The sequence below is a fragment of the Helicoverpa armigera genome, chromosome 11 (assembly GCF_030705265.1).
Source record: "Helicoverpa armigera isolate CAAS_96S chromosome 11, ASM3070526v1, whole genome shotgun sequence".
Taxonomy (NCBI): Eukaryota; Metazoa; Arthropoda; class Insecta; order Lepidoptera; family Noctuidae; genus Helicoverpa; species Helicoverpa armigera.
In genome coordinates, this window is record NC_087130.1 from 7,902,637 (window position 1) to 7,926,582 (window position 23,946).

At 36.7% G+C, this 23,946-nt stretch overlaps 2 protein-coding genes across 16 annotated transcripts in view; one reads left to right on the forward strand and one right to left on the reverse strand.

Annotated features, from left to right (window-relative positions):
- The window catches only part of LOC110378071 (sodium/hydrogen exchanger 3), a 50,848-nt gene extending 27,457 nt beyond the window's left edge, over positions 1–23,391 (forward strand). For 8 of the 15 annotated variants that reach the window (XM_021337160.3, XM_021337161.3, XM_021337163.3 and 5 more), the window contains exons 3-20: positions 5,532–5,805; positions 11,496–11,759; positions 11,908–12,133; positions 12,217–12,444; positions 12,793–13,010; positions 13,362–13,445; positions 13,887–14,095; positions 14,175–14,300; positions 14,419–14,576; positions 14,666–14,804; positions 15,231–15,371; positions 15,605–15,695; positions 16,163–16,264; positions 17,330–17,530; positions 18,450–18,506; positions 18,577–18,762; positions 20,095–20,431; positions 20,632–23,391. In XM_021337160.3, coding sequence (XP_021192835.1) covers positions 5,532–5,805; positions 11,496–11,759; positions 11,908–12,133; positions 12,217–12,444; positions 12,793–13,010; positions 13,362–13,445; positions 13,887–14,095; positions 14,175–14,300; positions 14,419–14,576; positions 14,666–14,804; positions 15,231–15,371; positions 15,605–15,695; positions 16,163–16,264; positions 17,330–17,530; positions 18,450–18,506; positions 18,577–18,762; positions 20,095–20,431; positions 20,632–20,824 — 3,234 coding nt within the window. In that variant the 3' untranslated portion in view covers positions 20,825–23,391. The remainder of the gene's footprint in view (positions 1–5,531; positions 5,806–11,495; positions 11,760–11,907; positions 12,134–12,216; positions 12,445–12,792; positions 13,011–13,361; positions 13,446–13,886; positions 14,096–14,174; positions 14,301–14,418; positions 14,577–14,665; positions 14,805–15,230; positions 15,372–15,604; positions 15,696–16,162; positions 16,265–17,329; positions 17,531–18,449; positions 18,507–18,576; positions 18,763–20,094; positions 20,432–20,631) is intronic. The other 7 variants (XM_021337168.3, XM_021337169.3, XM_021337171.3 and 4 more) reach the window with 7 other exon arrangements.
- LOC126056719 (uncharacterized) lies at positions 7,860–10,538 on the reverse strand. Its single transcript, XM_049850492.2, has one exon. The coding sequence runs from the start codon at positions 10,378–10,380 to the stop codon at positions 7,933–7,935; it is 2,448 nt and encodes an 815-aa protein (XP_049706449.2). The 5' UTR covers positions 10,381–10,538; the 3' UTR covers positions 7,860–7,932.
- Positions 23,392–23,946: the final 555 nt, after the last annotated feature.

Genomic DNA, 23,946 nt, shown 5'->3' on the forward strand with positions numbered 1-23,946 from the left:
CCGTGGCCTTCCCCCGCCACTTGTCGCGAAAATACGAGACTTACACTCCTGAGTGGTACCCACCTACGTGGTGCCTAAATGGAATTTTGGAATGCAATATTTAAAACAATTTAATTGAAAGTGAATAATAATTTAATATTGTCAAAAGTGAGATGATTTACCAAATGGAAATCTTGAATTTTCCACGGAACACCTGAGGGCCTGTCACGGAACCTTAGGGTTCCGCGGAACCCCATTTGGGAACGGCTGTTATAGTGTACAATAGTATGTGATTTAGGTTAAGAAGAGGACAGTTTTATTTGGAAGCAAAAATAAGCGGGGAGTAATGTTACTTTATAAATCCAATGCATAGTTTTTATGTTGATAGTACACTGCACGGACTCCACGACTAAATATTTTTTGACCTCCCTCGCAAATATTTTACACCGATAAAATAAAACGAGATGTAGACATAACTTTTTTATATCTTTATTCAGCAAACCAAAACACCGCTTAATGTCAAAATTCAAGCCTGTGCTCAATCTTTGAAATTAGGATGTCTAATTAGAGCCAAGTACATTTAGGTCTCATTTCAAACGTGCCTCTGAATAATGAAATGAGTCGTCCCGGACTAATAGGAGGGACCAGGTTTGCTTGATGAATTATGGATTGAGGTGATTCTTCAGGTAAACTGTTACTGCTAGAGATTGAGTGTGGTTATTAAGTTTCTCTGCTTTCTTTTTGTTTAGATGTTATGGATATTCTAGTTTTTGCTGGAGATCACTCAACATTAACAGACAGTTAAGGACTAGTTAAGGACTTAAAATGAAGTTGATGAATGAATGAAGGCACTACCTCTATAGTTCATTCAATCAATGTAGGTACGTATTTCAAGTTGAAATAAAACAATTCATAGAAACTTCGATGAACTTCGAGTAGGTAGTAGCTTAGGTAACTTAAAAGCATCCTGCTTTCAAAGAATGGCTTTTCTTAGTATAAAATTACAAGCAAACTATATTTCTGTGACACCTAATTAATTATTGCAATAAATTACTGCAATAAGTACATAAGTAAAGATTTTATCATCAAAAGATACGAATGCGGTTAGCATTTTCATAAGTAGGACACTTCACAGCAATTCGGCGAAGGCCGGGGTTGCAAGACAAAGCCCGTCCGTGGCCAAGGTCAAGATGACTGACTGGCAAGCACCCTCGTCCATTTTGTTTTAGAGTTTAGCAGAGACAATACAAAATGTTTGTGGATTTGAAGGGCAATCCGATTGGTTCGTTGTCCAAAAACTTTCAAACGAAACGACTTTATAATCAAAGCTATAAATTCTACTTAAATTATTACATTTACTGCTTTTAAGGATCCGTAAATCTCTCACTCCAAACCCACATTTTGCTGTCGGCGTATGACACACTCGACTATATTTCAGGAATTTCAGGGTTCAAGTTGAAATTCTTAATATACAGAATTGCATGTTATGCAGATATGTTCTATTATATACTTCCCTGCCGATTTCGGCTATGGTGACTGCTTTCAGCTACCATTGAGAGAAGAGCTAGGATGATCAGCTCTTCTATGCGCCCTTTGATGGCTGCAGTACCCTATTTTATGTGTAAACGTGCGCGAGCATTGGCTGCACGTTAGGATACCGTCCACGTAGTTATAATGAATGGCTACTGGTGTTTTAGCCTTAAGAGCATCACGCTTCGCATCCAGTGCGGATTTCCTTTGCTCCTCGAAATCTTTGATCGCATTTTTAAGTAGGCCTCTCCATTCAGGGCGGCAAATGGCTTTTGTCTCCCAGTTCTGAGGATCAATGTTGCACCTTTTCATGTGTCTTTTCTGAACATCCTTGAAGCGTAAGAATTGGCCACCTTGTTTCCGTCTGCCGTTCTGGAGTTCAGAAAAGAAGATGCGTTTGGCCACCCTATCATCATCCATGCGTAAAACATGACCGCACCATCTGAGCTGTCGCCGCATCAGGTACGCTTCTATGCCGCAGACATTCGCGCGTCGTAGCACTTCGGTATTTCTAATCCGATCCGACCATTTGATTTTCAAAATGTCTCTTATGCACTTTAGATGAAATCGGTCCAGCGCCCGTATATGTTTCCGATAGAGGACCCATGTTTCAGCCGAGTATAAAAGATTTGGGAGGACTGTGGCCTTGTAAACGGAGATTTTTGTCGAAAGCTTCAAATCATGTGTGTGTAAGACCTTGGCTCGTAATTTACCGAAAGCAGCTGATGCAGCGCCAATGCGATGGTTTATTTCGGCATCAAGGTCACACTTGGATGTAATTGTGCTGCCCAGATATTTGAAGGTATTCACTTGCTTCAGCTCAGTATCGCCAATGTTTACCTTGATAGGTTCTGTAGCTCCTTGAGAGTCGATTGCCATTACCTCAGTTTTCTTAACACTGATTTTTAGACCGAAACGACAACAGACTTCCTGAAGGTTAGTCATCAGGTTCTGGAGCTCTTGTGCAGAGTTGGTAACAAAACACAGATCATCAGCGTACATGATCTCCGTTATAAGAGCATGAGATACTTTAGTATATGCTTTTAATCTGGCCAGGTTGAAAAGCCCCCCATCAGTCCTGAAACGTATTTTGATTCCAGCAGAAGTTTGTTTGAGTGCTTCACTGACAACGACAGAAAAGTAGAGAGCAAACAGTGTTGGCGCAAGCACACAACCTTGTTTGACCCCACAGGTGACAGGAAAGAACTCTGACTGGTCACCATTATAGGTAACACAGCAGGTCATCTCGTCGTGCAGAAGGCGAATCATTCTCACAAACTTCTCAGGACAACCTAATTTTGCCAGTAAAGTCCAGAGGGCTTCCCTCGGCACGCAGTCAAAAGCTTTTTCTAAGTCCACGAAGCACATACACAAAGGTTGGCCTTGTTCTCGGCTTTTTTCCTGGAGTTGCCTGATGGAAAAGATGGCTTCGCCGGTGCCCCTGTTAGGTCGAAACCCAAACTGAGTCTCTGGCAATATGGCTTCGGAAACTGGTAAAAGCCGGTTGAGAAGAACTCTGGCAAATATCTTCCCAGGGACAGAGAGGAGCGATATACCCCGGTAGGAGTTGCAGTCGGAACGGTCTCCTTTGTTTTTATACAGTGTCTGTATACGGGATATTTTAAATTCAGGTGGTATTGTTTCCTCGTTCCAAATGCGATCAAAAATTTGCCAGATGTAAGTATGAAGTTGTTCTCCGTATTTCAGCAGTTCTCCGGCGATGTTATCAACGCCAACTGCTTTTTTATTTTTCTGCTCTTTGATGGCTTGAACAACTTCAGCAAAAGTTAGTGGTTCAGCAAGCGACTCATTCGGCGGCAGAGGATGGATATGCCTTATATGCTCAAGATCTGCTGATCGATCTACATTGAGCAGGTGGTTAAAGTGCTCTGCCCAACGATCAAGTATATCCTGCTTAGCAGTGAGCTTTTGGGAACCATCTAGGGATCTTAATGGAGTGCAGTTTTTTATGGAAACGCCAATCAACTTACGCATTTCTTCATAGAAAGCGCCTAGTTGGTGGGTATCTGCAAGCCACTGTATCTTTTTTGCCTTTTCAAGCCACCATCTATCTTTCATCTTCCTCGTTAATTTCCTTAAGGAATCACCACTACTTCGGACTTCTTGACTGGATTTATGATTTCCTTCATTACGCTTTATGAGTACACGATGCTGTTTGAATGCTTCAGTTAGGGCCCTATCATTCTGGTCAAACCAGTCCTCGTTGTTTCGTTTTTTGTATCCTATGGTTTCCGTAGCCACAGTCAGTACGGTGGATGAGATCTGTTTCCATTTTGATATTAAGTCACCTTGCTGGGCATCAAACACATCTAGCGGATCTGTTAGGCCTTTCTGGTATTTTTCTTGAAGATCTTTACAATCCAGTCGATCTAAGTTGAGAGATATTGGTTTAGCCCTGCAGGGTCTTCGTGGTTCACGAAGGCGGAGTCTCAACTTAGTTACCAAAAGCCTGTGGTCTGTCCAGCAGTGCGCGCCGCGCATAACGCGTGTGATATGCACCTGGGAGATGTCCCTTCGTCGCGTTATCGCGTAATCGAGGAGGTGCCAGTGTTTAGAACGCGGGTGCATCCAGGTGGTTTTGAATTTGTCGCGAAGCCTAAACAGAGTGTTTGTGATGGTGAGGTCGAATTGGGCACAGAGTGTGAGTAGTAATTGTCCGTTACTATTCATATTGCCCACACCATTATTTCCAATCACGCCCGGCCACGACTCAGAATCTCTGCCAACCCTCGCGTTGAAATCGCCTAGCAGCAGTATTTGTTCGCTTGAACGTATGCTGGTAAGGCATTGGCAAAGTTCTTCATAAAACTGTTCTTTGACACTGTCCTCGTTACTCATTGTTGGTGCGTATACGCTTATCACATTCAGGTAGTTGTCGTTTGGTAGGTGAAGGCGTAATGTGATAATGCGGTCCGAGATGTATTGTGGACATTCTGGCAGTTTTTTTACGATGGTGGATTTGATGGCAAACCCTACGCCAGCTAACCTACGTTCACTTTGGGGTCTTCCTTTCCAGAAGAATGTATAACCACCGCCGATTTCCTCGAGTTCGCCTTGGTCAGCTAAGCGTGTTTCGCTTAAAGCTGCCACGTCTACATTGTATCGAGCAAGCTCACGTGCTACGACAGCAGTTTTACGCTCCGGGCAAAGGTTTCCGTCATTATCGATTAATGTACGCACGTTCCATGCGCCAAATGTCATAAATGATGTTTTTATCTTATTTTTCTTGTTACGTCGACCGCGAGTAATGGGGTGCCTAAGCAGCCGCGGTTGCTACTCCCCCAATTTGACGGGACAAGCATTTTTTCATGTTCTATTATTGATTCTGAACCATCAGTTTTGTTTTTTGCCAACGGCTTAAAATTAATTCCTGTATAGCCAAAAACCAGTCCCAAAAAGACAAAAACATTATACCCAAATTACAACAAAAAAAATACGAAGTTTTCTCAAAGTACAGAAAAAGTTGTTACGTTTTACGTAATCGTTTTATTTTGTTTATACTTAGTAGGTAGGTGAGACGGAGAAAGACAAGATCAGTGTAACATAATTATCCCACCTTAAGACGTTGAATGCCAGGTTTGTGTAGGTAAACGGTATTGTATATCAATCTACTGCAGGTTCTATGTAACCCTGGGAAGGTACTGGAATTGACAGGTCTATTATTAGAACTCTAGGCTACACGTTCGAAACTATTCAGTTTTGTTGACATTTCCAGCTATAAAGTTAGAGAGAGCGACATGTTGAAAACAATATTGCTCAAAAATATAAAACCGTGAAAATGTAAAATGTACCTACGTACGTACCTAGTTATTCGTGTTATTCAAGGTCGCGTCGTAAGAACTAAAGCTCTGGAAATTCAACGCGATTTTTCATTATGCACCGGCCGATTGGAAAATTAAAAACGGGTGCCGAGAACCCTCTTTTGTTCTCAGCCTGTCTTCCTAATAATGCAAGTCTTTCTGCTTTTTTATTAACTATCTGGCTTCCCCGTTTTTTTTCAGAGCACCACGAAACAAAGTCCGTCCATAACAGTCGATGGGATCTCCACGTACCCCGGACTGGGGTTCGGGCCCATGGGTCCCGTGGTGCCAGTACCAGGCGAGCCCCCAGGCACGCAGCTTCGTCAACACCAGGACACTACCACTAATTTACCAAGCACAGAAAAACCTGAGAAAAAGGTGAAGAAACTGGTCATCGCTGCCTTCGAATTTCACCGGGTCGAAACGCCCTTCTTGATAGGATTATGGATTTTCTTCGCTAGTATAGCTAAAATTGGTAAGTGTGTCTTAAAGAAATCTAAATATATAAAACTCAAAGGTGACTGACTGACTGACTGACTGACATAGTGATCTATCAACGCACAGCTGAAACCACTGGACGGATCGGGCTGAAATTTGGCATGCAGGTAGATGTTATGACGTAGGCATCCGCTAAGAAAGGATTTTGATCAATTCTACCCCCAAGGGGATAAAATAGGGGATGAAAGTTTGTATGAAACTGTCAATTTTAAACCGATCGGACTGAGACTTTGCATGCATAAAGCTACTATGGCGTAGGCAACCCTTAAGAAAGGATTTTGATAAATTCCATCCCTAAGAGGATAAAATAGGGGATGAAAGTTTTTATACATCTTCTTAGATTTTATGAAGAAGTCCTGATGACGAATCAGAATTTTATGATGACGTTCGCTTAAATACGATTTTGATTAATTCAACCCCCATTCAACCCCCACGGGTGATAAAATAAGGGATGATGAAGGATGTAGGCCCTAATTTTTTACACACGCTAAACAAAAGTAAAGCCGCAAAAACCATACCTTATTAATAATAATACTTCTTAACGCGAGCGAAGCCGCGGGCAAAAGCTAGTCTTTTATAATCTCTTTCTATCATAAGGAACGTTAAAGTTAACGGTTATGCAATGACCAAATTCAACTTTATGGATCACTTGGCATTATGCACGATTCAAAAGAAGGCAGCGTTGAGGGACCTTCACGCATGGGTACATTTCTTTTAGATACCCGTAGCATCAATACTTGGCATAGAAATGACTTGAAAACTAAAGTTAATATGCTTAAGCTCTACTTTAATTTTAGGAATAAAGCTTATACATAGATCTTTAAGTAAGTAGGTACAAGGAAAGAAGAAATTATATTTTTACATCGATTAAGCTCATGATGTGGACGGGATACACCCCATCTAAGCTTTATTGTGGTGTAAACGAGTAATGGAAATAAAATAACATACAAAGCTAAATTAGGCTTCATGCTGTTGAGATTTAGCGATGGTATAGGCTGATAGCAGTGATAGCCAAAGAGCTTAGAACTCTCTCCGGGGCCAATTTGAAAATACGTTGAGGGCAAATTCTATGTTTGCTAATATTGAAAAAAAAAACACCCATTATCATTCCGCCATCATAAGTCGCTAATATTTAAATTAGTACCTACTTTAATTATATTGTGCAAACAAAATAAGACGTCGCCTAGGTATATTTGTAGCTATTAGTTTTAGTCTTCTATGACAATGGCACGAATAAAAGGTTTCCCTTACTTTAAATATTTTTCTTAAAAAATTGTATATAAGTAATACGTAAAGTAATATCAAGTACATTAAAAATAACACCGAGACGGAACACTTTTCTGTGTCCTTGTAACAGTTTTTCCTCCGTCAGGTTTTAGTATGTTTTCCTGAATTTCCAACGTGAATAGGTACTTACTTGCAAATCAGAGATTTAGTCGAAGGTGATGGAAATTGGGCCAAGTGTTGTTATAGTACCTGCTACTGCTTGCATAGGAATTCAATTTACTAACCTCATAATATCACGTAGGTAGATAAAACTTTTATAATGTAAAGATAATTCAATTTTGAACAAAAGAATTTTATTTGAGAATATGGTCTTTACCTATATGTTACGCATCTCGTAGATATACATATAATTCTTGAATATAACGAAATTCTGCTTCCGTGATTTACAAACTAAAGCAGCAAAATTAATTTATTGCCATTGCTGTACAAATCGCTAACATAACTGAAACCACTATACTAGTTAACTTGCTAGCGGCATTTGCAAATTGAGAAGTTAGGCAAGATCGGTAAGGCTTCCTCCGGCGGAACGTGGCGGTGACCTAGATTCGCTGAATCTCTTCGCCGTACAATGTTGAAGCCTGTCTTTTTCTCACTTCATCAATTGATTTATAGGTAGGTTAAGATTTGAGGATAAAACGGAACGGAAAAAAGAAACGGGACAATACGGAAAACTCACCCATTTCATATTTTTATGACCTTATTGATTTAGGTATAGGTAGGTTTACAAATAAGTTAATCCGCACATTAAAATAAAGAAATATTTATTTCCAGGCACACAAATATATGTATACACAATACAAAACTGAAAAAAAAACGTCTACAATATATTCGGTTCATACACGGACTTTTTCGAACAAGAAATCAGCAAAGGGTTACTCAACCTAGACTTCCTTCTTCGTTTCACGTTAAACATTTTTCTATATCTTCCTTTCAGAAAACTTCTGCGAGATTTAACTGGAAAAGCTTCCATATTTTTGTATTCGTACTTATCTGACGAAGGCTCAGTATGTGTTGAGAAGGCTGTGACGTAAGCTGATTTGGGCACAAAGCCAGTTGCTGTTCTATGTCTCCCCGGATTTTGGCTAGCACGTCGGCCATGCGATGGACATTCTGAATCAAGTTCTAACGAAGTTATGGAAACAGTTGAAAATGAATGTTCTCCCCCAGATCGAGGATTAGTAAACTTATCTTCATATCTCAATGTGTGAACGTTGGTGTAGTAGTTATCCAGGTTGCCTATTTTGACATCAACAAAATCAAAAGAGTTACTTGATACTTTAGAATGTATCATGGATTCTTTAGGCGAATAATTTTTATTTCTAAATTGACAACCGACATCCCTGATAAATATTACAGTTTCTTCGCTCGGATTTTCTTTAACCTCATTAGTACATTTGCATTGAGTGCTATCAAATTGGCATGACTTATCGGGTCTACATCTAAACTGATCCATATAACATGGACTAGGAGATAATTCGCATGGAGAAAATGTATTAGCCACACAGGTCGATTTTGGATTTAATAAAAAGGTAGGACGATAATCGTTCAGAAACTCGCACCCATTCGGCACCCGAGAAACCATGTTAACTTGTTGATCCATTGTATTTGACAATGAGTCGTGTTGACACATGGGGATATATTTGCATTTTGGAATATGCGGGCAGTCGGCGTTGTCCCTTTCATCGATTACCTTATTAATTTCCTCGTAATGTAGACTTTTTGAAAATGGCACACACAAAGGTAGATTAACACAACGAGGGCGGTGCAAACAGGGAGGTATATATTCACAGTTGTTTTTTAAAACATTTGCTCTTTGACAAGAAGGCACAACGGTGCAAGGTGGATGATGCCTGCATGCTTTAGTTATTCTTATAATTCGAGGCGTTGGTTTTGGAACACAATGTTTGTTAACGCATTTCTGATTAGCATTGCAGAAATTATCAGTTGGTAGAATTTGGCATACGGGCAATAGTTCACATCGCGGATCATGTAAACATAAATCCCCATCATCCATAGTTTTACTTCTTTCGCCGTTTGGTGAAGCTCGATACGCATAAGCAGTGGTTGACGGTATTTCCTTGCTGCGAAACATCGAAGAGTGTTCATATTTCAAGCTTTCTTCTTCTTCTGTAGTACTAATACTAATAACGACATCAACTTTTTCTTTACAATTTGGACATAAAACTCTTCGTGACTTTCTACGACCCTTAGATTTGTTTTTTAAATTTTTACCATTATTGTTTTTTTCACTCAAAACTGGTACGTCTTTTTTATTTGCTATCTGTATTGACGGATCATTTTTTTTATTAGGAACTAAAACTTCGATCATTTCTACGGTACTCGTATTCGTAGGCTTGTCCTCTTTATTAGTATCTTGTTTAAGCTTTCTTAATTTATTAAATATCTTCTCTTTCTTTTTTTCGTTTTCTTCGGGCACTATTTTAAATGTACTCGTTACTTGGTCAACGCCTGTTAAGGATTTACTATTTTTTACCGACTCTGTAAGTGATTTTTTATCGGTACAAGGACAAGCATAGGAAAATAATTGACACGGACATGGATCTTCTGTGCGTTTTCCGTGTTCTTTCTTCTTGCATTTTTTCTCTTCTGGAATAGGCTTCGTGTACTCTGTACGATACTTTGCGTATGACCAAAATTTTTGCTGTTTGTCATATGTATCTTTGTAATAATGATTAAGTTTTTGATAATCGCGTAGATAATCATCGTCTCTCAGAAATATTTCAGAGGAAAGTTTCGAGAACTTTTTCTTTACTTTCTTTGAATTAAGTTCAATACTGTCTCGTGGAAACAGTTTTGGATGTATTTGAGTAGCACACTCCTGCACAATATTTGACTTTTCACCAAACAAGTTGCAGGGTTGAGACATTTTCATTACCTTCATAAAATTTGGATTTGATACACTGAACTCGGTTAGGCAATGAAACGAGTGTCTTTTAGCAATATCATCCAAATCATAAAATATAGTACTTGTAGAAGGAACAACAGTTTTACCGCTGTTCTCATTATTTAAATAATTATACTTCTCACTAGTTACATAATTAGTGCTTTTAGAAACCGGATAATCACCGTCTGCAGATCTTTTTAGAGATTCTCCGCATGCAGCAAGATATACAGAATGATCCCTTACACGCTTATTGAGGCCCATGTTACGAATTAAATTCCCGTATGACAATGCTCCAAGTATATCGTAAACACTCGCGTAAGATTTCGTGTGAAGTACCTTGTTTGACTTCACATCAGGCATTTTATTTTAAATAATGCCTAATGCCCTTCAAACTAATTTGTTTGGTATGATTTGGTAGAATTTTAAGTATCTCACATTATTTTTCAAAATTTAAATAATTTTACATGTTTTTATAATTTTTCCATAATACAAATGTCAATCCAATATTGACAGAACGATGTTGTTGGTAACCAAAAAGACTAATATCTATTGATATGACGATACTATTGTTAAGTTAAGAAAAGTTTATCGTAATAAAATGGGGTGGTAAAAAGAGATTTTCTCTTGGAAAATTAAAAAAAATGGTTTATAAAAAATCGTTAGGCGGCGTTGTACCTACCTACTACGTTACCGGGTCTTTGCCACAATATAAAAAAACATTTCTCCTAGCCCTTTATAATCTGTGACATAGTCACAGATTTTTGCACAAATTACGAATCTTGCCGACTTCTTTTCTAAGATATGACCATCGATATGACGCACTTTTTCTTGCAGTAACGCACCAAGATCAGAGTCATCTAGCCAGAACCTAGGAAAAGAATTAAGAAAAAAATGAAAGAGCTGTATTTTATAAAGCTGAAAGATATTTACTTCTGTTAACATAATTTTGTTCGTGTTGTATAGAACCAATAGCAGAAAGTACCCACAAAGTTGTTTAGCTTATTTTGGTCTCTTGATTAGCAAGAAGTTTCGTTCTCTTCAGAATTTCTCTACGATCATAGTTCCTAAATTCAGCACTGCCGACGCTACACTCACAGCGGGAGGTAGGCAAGCAAAGTGTCTTGGTAGGATGCCTAAAACCTAAACACATTTCTTAACTGCAACCACGCGTAGGAATAAAACAAATGATAACAATAGCTATGTTTTGCCAATCTTCAGTTGAACCCGATAACTAAAATATCTGATAAACAAATGTACCTATAAGTAACCAAAAATTTATATACTCATATCCAAAGAACCAACTTAAACATTAATGTAATAGGTACAGTGGTACTTCAAATAAAAATCTTGTAAGCAATTCGAATATTGTAGTAAATGCTCGAGTAAAATATCTAAAACTCCTTATCTACATATTGCCAATAATTGCTGTTATTGTTCAATTAACTGTTCAATTTATATTCTGCACTTTGTTTCAGGTTTTCATATGGCACCGAAGTTGTCGAAAATGTTTCCTGAATCTTGTCTTCTTATTTTCGTGGGTGTCCTCATCGGGGCCCTGCTGTTGAGTACGCATAGTGTGCATGTACAACCTCTGACGCCGGACACCTTCTTTTTATACATGTTGCCCCCTATCATCCTGGATGCTGGCTACTTCATGCCCAACAGATTGTTTTTCGATCACCTTGGAACAATTCTTTTATTTGCGGTTGTTGGGACTGTGTTCAACACCCTGACTATTGGTAAGATTATTATACTGGCTTGTTTTTAGTAAACATTTTTATTACTTACTTCATTGTTTATTGCTATCATATTTGCTCCCAGTCGTACCTTCTAATTAATGTTTATTTCTTTTACAGTCCATTGACTCATTGTGTTACTTGTTTACAGGGGCGTCCCTATGGGCCTGCGGACAGACTGGAATGTTTGGCTGCACCACACCCCTTCTAGACATGCTCTTGTTTGCAGCATTAATCTCTGCAGTAGATCCAGTAGCAGTGCTAGCTGTTTTTGAGGAAATTCATGTAGATGAAGTTCTTTACATTGTAGTTTTCGGCGAATCTCTGCTGAACGATGCAGTAACTGTTGTATTGTATCACATGTTTGAAGCTTATACGTAAGTGGCACCCTAATAAAATAGTCAGTTAGAAGTAACTACTAGGAAGTACCGTTTACCACATTTCTTATTTTATATGACAGTGAGATGGGACCATCACGTCTTGAATATACTGACTTCCTTGCGGGACTCGCCTCTTTCCTGGTGGTGGCTGTTGGAGGGACGTGTATTGGCGTCGTGTGGGGCTTCGCTACTGGCCTTGTCACCCGTTTCACGCACGAAGTTAGAGTCATTGAGCCAATCTTCATATTCGTAATGGCTTACTTGGCATATCTCAATGCTGAGATGTTCCACATGAGCGGAATACTTGCGTAAGTTTCTAAAACCATTAATTTCACACGACGTTTAACTTTGTTAACACGTTAGAGCGACACTATTTTAGTTTTAACATTACAGTAGCGTCATTAATCGTTTGTTTTCAATTAAATTAAAAATAGGTAGACGTACCAAGTCTCTTATCATTTTTATACTTCTTGTTCTTTGTTTTACTGGGCATTGCAATGCGAGATTTTTTGCTTCGCTCGGCTGAAATAACTTCTGAAACATTTTTATTTAAAAAACATTTGTTTTTGAATCTAAAGACTTCTTTAAATCGCAACAATGTAAAATTTAAAATACTTGGGATATGCTTTCGAACTAAATAATCGATTTATTTTCAGTATAACTTTCTGTGGAATAACTATGAAGAACTACGTGGAGGCGAACATATCACACAAGTCGCATACAACAATAAAATACACCATGAAAATGCTGTCTTCGTCCTCAGAAACTATTATTTTCATGTTTTTAGGCGTCGCTACTGTAAATAATAACCACGATTGGAACACGTGGTTTGTGTTATTAACGATTGTATTCTGCTCAGTATTTCGTATAATAGGTGAGTTTTGCAAAAAGGTGGTCTTATTTTCTTTTCAATGTCAAACAACTTTCTAATTATGAGGAAAGAAGCCAACAAACATTGAAAGAAAAGTAGGTAAAGTAATAACGAAAACAAAGCGTCTGAACACAATATGGGTCACGTGTGAACTTGTGACCGGAAAATGCCCGTCAAACTTAAGGGTTTCATCTGCACGTGTCACCCGGCCGAACTTCCAATTGCCACGGGACCGACTACGATATTTTTAGACGCTTTATTAAATTTTAATGAGCCTTTTAGGATGATCTTTTCCATGGGTAAGGATAAGGAGCGAAATTGTGACGTATGATAATTTATTCGTTTTTGTTCCAGGCGTGTACATATTTAGCGCAATTGCCAATAAGTTCCGTTTGCACAAACTTAATAGAGTTGAAAAGTTCGTCATGTCTTATGGAGGTGAGTTAGTTACGTAACTTGTATTAAGTTATTATTTTTCAAAGTCTAAACCCTCACGGATAAATATATGGTTATAGTAAATACCTAGAACAGACAATTCAATTTCCCAGCTAAACGAGACGACATGTAGACTATTTAGGTAAATCTATTCCGTCTAGCCGCCTTGTACCTTCAGAAATAATGAACTTGCAACACCCACGCTATTTTAAAGGGCGAATATCTCGAGATTGAAAAATGCCAGATAACAGCAGGTGTCGATACTTTACAGTTCAATCAACGCCCTCACTTTTTCACCTGCCTCTTTGATATTATGAAGTGGCTATTCAAAACATAATCTCCTAATCAGTCTATTGTAGGGACTTTAGCGAAGCGGCAGTTATTATTGTAACAAGAGTACTTAATGAAGAAGAAATCGGATATCACTTATTTTATTTTTTCCAGGTCTTCGAGGCGCAGTTGCCTTTGCATTAGTTTTGTTAATAGATCCCGAAGTTGTGGAACTGCAGCCAATGTTTGTTACTACCACTATAGCTGTGATATACTTCACCGTATTCATTCAGGGAATTACCATAAAGCCTCTTGTGAAAATACTAAACGTTAAAACTGCTGAGAAGCGAAAACCTACTATGAATGAACGAATTCATGAGCGGGTAAGATTGCCTTGCGAAAAATGATTAAATTTAATACCTGGCAGAAGTCACTCGTTTCTAAAAAAGTGCTTCCTTACAGTTTATGGACCATTTGATGGCTGGCGTAGAAGATATTTTAGGAAAACATGGTAACCACCACATGAGGGATAAGTTCAAAAGATTTGACAATCGCTTCATTAGGCCATTCTTACTTAGGAACTACCAGGTAAATGTGTTGAAGCATCTTTGGTTTCATAAACAATAATGTACCATTGTTACTGATTATAAAATTGTTTGCAACTAACACCGATGAATATTTTTGAAGTTATCATATATGATTTTAGGGTGCTGAACCAAAGATTTTGGAGACCTACTCAAAGTTAGCTATGAAAGATGCAATAGAATACATGCAACGAAACGCGTCTACTATCGGAAATATATCAGGCGCCGAATCCATGTCGGCCATATTCAAGAACTATACTAATGCTAATTTCAATGGAAGGTAATTTATGAACCTTTTACCTGTTATATAAACTACTGCTACATGTATACAAGTTTTTATCGTGTGTAACAATAAAAATATTTTTCCAGTCCCAGCTTCAGTCAACTGGACTCATCAACATGGAATATAGACATGCAAGAGTTGGAATATAATCCGTCAAAGAAAGATCTGACGGATGCCAAGATACACCATCTACTTGCAGAAGAACTTTGCAAACCATTCAGACGGGTATGTTTATTAGAACAAAGGTTACATTTATGTATGTATGACCGCTCAACTAAATAGACGTGGGTCGGCGGTCAGGGCCTGATGTATGGGCAAATGTCACTCGATGTAGTTACGATTCTTCTGTGACATTTCAAGAGTTGAAAATATGTTAGGCTGCAACACATCAGTAACTTGAATATTTGATATTTACCGCCGAACAACTGATATAAGTAACTAAATACAGTTTCATCGCCTTCTATTTAACGAGGATTACCTACGTAGTTTTACGGAAGCCATACCTATGTCCAACCAGTTAACCCCAATCACACATTGCCCTATATAACTGCTTGTTGCATATTCTAGTTAGACGCGATAAAATCTATATTTATATGAAAGAAAGGTTTCTAGATACCTAGGTAATAAAATAATATTTGTGTCTTCGTATAGCATCGTCGGCTGAGCTACAGTCGGCACGCGGTGAACGATCGTGACCTCGGCACGCAAGTCAATTACAAGACCCATATGAATATAAGGCGACGGGTTGGCGACAGAAAGCATCACCATAAGCGCAGTAAACGTGGAAAGCAGGTAGGGGAGATAGCAAACTTACCTATAAAAAATACAGGTTCAAATACTTACATGTTTATGCATTTTTGATTCATGGGAACTTTCATGATCGTAGTTTTTAATTTGTTCTTCTCTCTCAGAGATATCTTTCTCCATTGTTGCATTTACTCTTTATGCTACCAAAATGAAGATCAGTTTGATTACTGTAATAAAATAAACCTATTTTTTTTAATACATCGTTGTAATTTTTTCAGGATGGGAAAAACCATGTGACTTTCCCTGAATTCCAGCAAAACGGTTCGGCCAAACAGTTCACGCACGGTAAAATAAAGTATTATAGATTAGGTACTTATTTATTCTTTCTTATTATCACGAGTGTCGATCGCATGCACGTGTGGGTTCAAGTATTATTTTCGATTTTGTTTAATTTTTAAATACATACATACATATATGTATCAAAGATCATTATTACTTTTCTTTGCGAGCACAAACGCTTCGTCTTACACTAGAATAATGGACATAAATGTTTATAAAAAATGAAAAGAACACACGCACACACGCAAATAAGCAATTAGAACATGTAGGACATAGCACATGATTTTTATTTTGTTTTGTGTTGTCTGTAATATGTGAAAAATTCCTTAAAGTTTTCGTTTAAAAAGTGAATATTAGATCTTGTACAAATCTTAAAACAATTTAATAAATTAGAAAAATTTAAATCGCCTTTTAAATTAAACAAGCTAGTCGTTTGTTTTATTCTCGAAACTCATTTTTTCTAAGAAAATAAGCTGTATTTGACTGCATTATTCCAGACTACATAGATGAAGTTCTTCAAGAGGAAGGCGACGAGCGCGAGGCGGGGCCGCGACGCGAAGGTGACGACGGCGGTATTACATTCACTGCCAAATCCCCGCGTAGGTATTCTGCATGACACACCTTGTGTGACACCGCAGTTTGGATTTGAATGGTAACGATGCTAATGCTAAACTAAATCATCGTATTATCTACTGGATCTGAAGCACTGTGTAGATAGAGCAAAAAACTACGTAGGTAATTGTAGCTAGCTAAAGTGCAAGGTATGTAAACTATAGGATGTCAACACGATCTATGATGTTATTGAAGTTAATAATGGGTATGAAATATGACCGTTTTCCAGTTGCGATATCTACGAATTATATATCCATATTTCTTTGAACATGCGGAACTAAGTGAATCGTATCCAGTACGAACTAATGAAATTTCAAATGGTTAATATTCAAATCCAAACGAGTCCTTTAGATGTTGTTGACTAACGTTGTTTTTATTTTCCGCACAACCTTTTCTTCATTAACCGAAATGGAATATTAAAAAATGTGAACCGGCGTTTATTAAATTGGTATTATTTTGATTTTGCTAGGTCAAGAGCATTCCTTAATTTCTGACATGGCTACGTACTGTGAGAATGTGCTGAAACGTATTTGTGGTGGCATGTTCCATATTATTTATCTGTATGTCATGTATCTATTATTCCTACATTTTCTCTTCTACTAATTCCTACCTTTCATTGAGTTTTTTGGTTCAGTTGCCTCTTCAAGTGAATTTTTGACCATATTTTTTTAATAGTTTCCTCTGAAAATGTAAGAAGAAGTTATTTAACATTTCTGCTCCACAATCATAAAGATTCAATAAAAATAAGTAATCATTCCTTTATAATCACAAAACCGACCTTCATTCCAACATCAAGAGTTTAGTTAGAACCCAGTTGGATTTGCTGAAAGTTGAATGTTCCACTTGTGTCCTCTCTTCAGCCACAAATACCATCCCACATGTATAAGTTGTTTAGGAATACCTGCTAATCTTCTAATCGCTACGTGTCTATTCATCTCTGCTTGTTTAATATTGTTTGTGTTTGATCGTCGTTTTCTTCCCTTCTGGCAATCTTCATGTGGCACCGCAAACTAACCGATACTCTCGACAACTGGCGATGATAATATTATCAGCTGGATACAAAGAAGTCAGTCCGACGTCCTCGCATAAAGAAAATAGTAGTTCACTTTTAAATCAACTGGCTAACCTGCCTGGATTCAATCCCTTGAAAGCGAGGATTGTTAAGCAGTACGCTAAAACACCCGAAGAAATACTCCCGACAGCTGTTGAGAAATCCTTACCGTGGAGAAGGGACAGATCCACGTATAACTTTGGTATGTGTTTACTTCACAACTGAACTGTTTTAATTGTCACTAGATAACTGCGTGCATACTTGCGTCTGATGATCAAGATTTTAATTTAGATTGCTTTACTATGTCTGTGCTACGATTACCGCAAATCATGATTATGTAAAATTACATGCTCAAGGTAGGCAAATGCTGCAAATACTTAGTCACACTTTAGCCTCCTATGTAGGATACTGAATGGCACGGGGCACTAACTTTTTATTAGTCAACGATCCATAATTATGTAATCAGATTTTTTGGTAACGTTTTCAGCTACATTCGTTAATATTTATCATTTACTTCAATTAATTATAGTGAACGTTTTTACTTTCCTTATAGAATCAAACATACATTTTTTTCATCAGACGCTTTGCAAAGATTGGTCATCCGATTCAATGTTACTATTGCATGTTATAAACACATACTATAATTCACTCCTTTGTTTATTTCCTATGATCGCTTTATAATGCTTTAAGTCAATCTAATAATACCTTTCATGCTCAATCAATGTAATTACTTAAAGGTATTATCAGATTGGTATAATAATATTTTAGTATATTATGCACTTTATATGGATGTGTGTAGTTGAAAGCAGTAAGTATTGCATGTAATGGCATATGATGTATTTTTATGCGATTTTACTTTTCTAAGGCTGAGTGTATAGATTAATTATTTATGTAAAAGCAGTATAAGTATGGTATAAATATATGATCTCATATACCTATGTATTTATTTTATTAATGTAGATATAAATTATTTTTAAATTACATATTTAATAAAATATTTAGTAATATACATTAGGTGCGCGCATAATAAGTATATAAGTATGATATATTAAATTGGCATTACTTAAGTACGTTTCAAAAATCTAAACCAAACTATACCAAAGCCATTTCAAATATTTTAGTTCCCAATGAGGACATCCTGGAAGAGGACGAAAGAAGATTGTCTGATTGTGACAATGGTATGTCTTAAACTATATCTATGGCTATTATATTACGAAAGCGTCTCTATTCTTTACTTTATAATCACAGACACCTACATGATAGTAGCCGAGCACGCTCGCGTGGCCACCCCAACGGCGACGGAGACTATGTTGCCATGGAAACGCGAGGAAATGGAGGGGTCCGGCGGTGGCGCCCTAAAACAATCGGAGTTCCCTGCGTGGGCCTCGAACAAAGAGTATCTAGCGTACAGCTCACCCTCGGCTACATTTTTAGGTAAGTTGATTGATGAATATGAATTTATAACGTTATAAATGTTTACTTATGAAATTCGTATAATAAAGTTAACGATAGGAAAATTGGAAAACAAAGAATTACTAAGTGAAACAACGCGATCATTAGAAAGCTTGAGAGCAAAATACTCCGTAGTCTTTGCTTAGCAGCGTAGGCACGTAGCAAATTGAATCTACGTAGCGCGTAGGCCACTGTATACCGGACCATATTACAGCAAGCAATTGGCAAGTATGTAATAAATGAAAATAAAATAAAATGCACAAGAACTGCTAAATTATTTACTTGCAGCACCAAATGCATTCAAGTATATTTTTAACGTTTGTTTTTTTTAATCGAGCATAGTTAATTTTTTTCACTACCTAGGAGTAGGTATTGCGTAAGTTATGAAAATTGTAGGTACATCGATTTATCAAACACTATTTTTTTAACACATTTTATCATTTAGTTAGATTAATATCGAGTAAAGCCCATATTTGGTTTCCGATATCATTTAATTTGCGTATAGTTTTGTAATAACATTTCTTAGGAATTTAATTAGTTATTTAAAAACCTGTGACTTAGATATTCCTTTACATCATCGTGCATGTTAGCTTTTAAATAACCTTTGCTTCGATAGTTTTACTCGTAGCTGTGGCACTGCTAAGCACAGCAATTGAAATATGAATTCCATTTTATTTAAACCCGTAACCAAAGTTAATATGTGGCAAATAAAAATTGCAGTTAAGAAAATACAAGGTGTTGATTTGCATTTGTGCCATACTTCAGGAGGAGGACATAAAATACCTAAATAATTGATTGGAATTACTGTACAGACGGGAAATAGGTAATATGCACTGCTTTTTTGTCATTGTAATGTCGTAGTATTTTAGAAGTAATCCAATTTTATGAATGAAAATTATGAATAATCTTTGTGTTTGCGTTTGTGTGAGGGGGCAGCACGGTTTTAAGGCCAGTAACACACGCGCCAAGTTTAAATACGGCTAGATGAAATTGACGGAATTCCGAAAAAAAAAAAACCTACCAATTTTTTTGTTGATTTGGGTCGAGAATCATTAGCATAATTACGTCCTTGAATATGGCACGGATGCAAATCAACAGCTTGTATAGACCTAGTTTAAAATAACTTAATTTAAAAAAATACCTAACATATATCTACTTTAGCTTTTTATATAAGTATTCAATGTATTTATAGTAGTGATATATCTTGCACTATTAGAACATTGTATGAACATAATCTGACACGTTTGTTTTCTTTTGTTCCCCTATCCTCTCCGTTGTACAACACATCCATTCTCATAACCTTTCCTCTATTAGGAGGCATAGAGAAGCCAAAACATCCAAAATCTATCATAGGTCTGTTCCGAAGAGAGAGCTCTAGCTCAACCCAAGGTGCTGGCGAGAATGTAGTTGTATCTGACTCGGAGGGGAACAGAGACTGCTGGAGTAAAGAAGGCACTTCTAAGGACCCTGTAGGAAGACAAGGACCAAGTTTACTGTCTAAGAGAAGCACAAGCCTTGGAGGTCCTTCGGTGCTATTGATGGAAGATGTGGCGCACTCGGACCCGCTTGGCGCGTCTAGTAGACCAGCCAGCATCATGCAGGGACCACACAGAGGACAATGCCGAAGAGGATCTATGTTGGAGTTAACTGGGTATGTCGTCTTCACTATTTGGATAAATTAAGTAGGTACTTAGAGGGTACAATAAAAAAAAGAAAGGTTTCTGTATTTTTCCAAGAAAACTTACGATGTGAAAATAACAAAATTGACGTAACTATAGCTTGAAATAATTTAAATAAAAATTAAGAAAGATATATAAAATTTTCTCTAATTGGAAATTTAAACCATTTCAGATCATTATCTCGTGATGCCATCACAGAAGAGAAATGCAGCAAATCACTGCCAGAGAGTGAGCGTATGGGGGTTAGGCGGTTGCCTCTGGGCCAGCAGAGTCTCCCCAGGGAACCCTTCATCCGGCAGCTGACCATGGCCTCCACGCTCCACACCAGCTCTTCGTCTGACGACTCCTCAGACGAGAACACCTGAGTGCCCCGCCGTGGTGACCCTGACAGGTTACCACTGTTGAAGTACAGGACGCTAGAGTAATGAGCTTATGCGGACGGTGATATTGTGAAAATCAAGGATACATAAACTTTCTAAAAAAGTGCTGTGAATCTGTGGTGTAATCATAAGTACGAGCATTGAATAAAAAGAAATGTGTTAATTAATATCCTGTAACGAATTTTATTCAATAACTTTGAAATCTGTATTTTACGCAAATATTAAACGTCTTTGGCAAAACAGAATCAATTCTAAAGGCTTCGCTATACTGATTTCCTGTGATAAACATAGTATTGGGATTTTGACTAAAATATAGCCGTCAAGGTATCCATACCTATGCGACTAAAAATTACTTACCTACTTGAATAGGATGCGTTGTTATTGTCTGTCAATAATCATGATACGCACATTAAAAGCGAAATAATATAACATGCGATAGAGTTATAATATAAAACGTAAAATTCTATGGTAAAATTGCTTGCAGTCTGATCTGAGGCTTTCGAGATATTTTGGTAAAAGGTAGCTATAACACGGTTACTGTAGATTGTAAGTTGTAAATAAGTCGCGTTGCAATGAGCGCATCATGCAACGACTGGTAGGTACGCATAAGTGTTTTAAATAAACAATACCTTCCTATATCAATCTTGCCTTTTTGTTATATCGATCGAAGAGCTCCCTATATAGTGATACAGTAATGGGAAACTAGCTGTTAATCAAGAATTAATATTGCTTTAAGTACAAATATCTAAACCAATTTTATAGTTGTTTGAAGTGTATTTTTGTATGCTCTTTGTAAAATATCATGTAATTACACACAGCACTGTATTTAAAGTAATCGTTTTATAATAATTATTCCTATTTACGTAAAGATATTAATGAGTTCAAACATTGTACTTGTTGCCAATGACAATATCATTAGCTTACGTAGAAATGATTATTTGTGATGTGCTCTAGTTACCTAATTAATGCCTGTGTTTTATAATGAAACATGACACGTTGTTTAAATCTAGAAAAGTTGACTGAAATACCGAGGTACTTGCCAGTGCACTTATTTCCATATCGTTCAAGTTGAATGGAAAAAGTCAAGCTCTTGGAAGCTTAAAACAAATTATAACCCAAATTACCTTAGTTGATGACAAACGGATGGTTTTATTCTTATTGATAAATGTATATGTTTACCCATGTCATTGGCAATTTGTGGTCATTACAAAATAATTTCAACTTGTATAAATCGTTATTATTTAATGAAACATCGGCGCAATGAAAATGTTAAATTGTTATTAGATAAACTAGAATATAGGTGTCAACCTGTATAACTTTGTTTATGATGAATAGACTAATTTAGAACAATAATAGCTGTAGTATTAGACAAAGTGTATCATAATAACTTGTGTAGATAAACAATTTGAAATGAAATTTTGTTAAATAATTGAATAATTAACAGACATTAGGTAGATAATTTTAGTAAATACATGTTTTACAAAAGAAAGCTCCGAAGTAGTATAGATGAAAGTACCAAATTCGTTTTGACATTATTATTTCAGTTTTATATAACTGTCATAAATTGCTTCTGTCCGGTGGATTCCCTCAGTTTTGTCCTTTATTATATCGACATTTCACGTCGACATTTTCACCTTATTCCAAAATAAAATCATTATTGCCTTATGTATAACAGAAATCACCATACATAGGAAGTATTCCCAACCTATTTTCTACGACTTTGGAATTTTTGTAGAGTAATAGTAAAATGTCTGGCTCGAAAACCTACCTGAATTCCATGGTTCTTTACCTATTTGATTAACAGTCGAACTCAAAATAAAACAGCACGAATGTGCAAAAAATGTAAAATGTCATTTTAATTTCGTAACAGTAATTTATTATGACATAACAGTAAAATTAGTTTGTTACAATTTGTAAACACCCTGTTAAAAGCTTAGCATGGGTACCTAATTAGAAGTTTACTTGTTTTATAACCGCAAGTATCTTGTTGTCGGTCATTTTTGTTTTTGCAATTTAGATGACTTTCCACAGAAAGTAAGCGTAGATAGGTAAATTAATATCCCCTAATTATTACATAATTGTTCTGTTTTGTTGTTTGTGGCTGTGTTACCATGCTAAAAGTAATCGCATTTCTTATAAATATAGGCGCCATAATGTTTTATCTAGACATGTTTAAATAAAAAAATAAGGAAACACGACATTTTAATATCCTCCTTTATTTGAGTCCGTTGAAGCCGTTTTTGTGTCACGAAAATTCTCTTATCATTGACATAATTTCAATAACGCTATGTAAATAAGAATGTGCGAATACCGTTAGCTATATTTAAATAATAAAAAAAAACAACTCTAGGTATTCTATAATAAGCAAGCTTTGTATAAATGGGATTATGGTGTGTCAATTGATAAAAAATAATAGTGCCTAGCGTAGAAAATCTACACCGCTCATTAATTGATGATATTGTGGTTTTCTTTTATACTAAAATTATTGTTAAAACTGTATTATAGTAGTACAATAGATATAAACTGAATAAAAAGATCACATTTGAGAGTTACCATAATTGTGTATTGATTTCGAACTTGCCTTTGTTGCCTTGTTCCTTGTTCCCTATTAAGTACCTACACTGTAAAGTAAAGGAATATTACTGAAATAAGAAAAGCTGACTAAAATCCTTTGTCAACGTGCAAATTAAGACGTACAGGTTCTTCTTCTAACCTTCTGGTAACTTAAATAAATCAGACCAACCCAACCTTCAATTAACGGAAGGAATATTATGATTGTGGTCGATAAATAATTTTCCAAATAGATACACCCAGTTTTACTCCGGGATAGTGCTTCACAACAGTGAAATAATTTCTCAAATCGATTTAGGTAGTAGTTAAAAAAATATATATTTTATTTTTATAATATTAGTAGGATGATAATTCTATAAAACAAAGATATTTAGCTCAACTACAAAACAGAAGTTACACGCGTAGAGCCACCTTTTATTTATTCTACTATTTAATTTCAGATTAATTAATAAAAGAACAACACTTACGCATCTGTAAATAAATTATCTATCACACACAACACTGCACTACACGTTTAAAAATGGCGCGCAAAAGTA

Coding starts and splice junctions, on each gene's coding strand:
- LOC126056719 (XM_049850492.2), bottom strand. CDS start 10,380: ATGCCTGATGTGAAGTCAAACAAGGTACTTCACACGAAATCTTACGCG.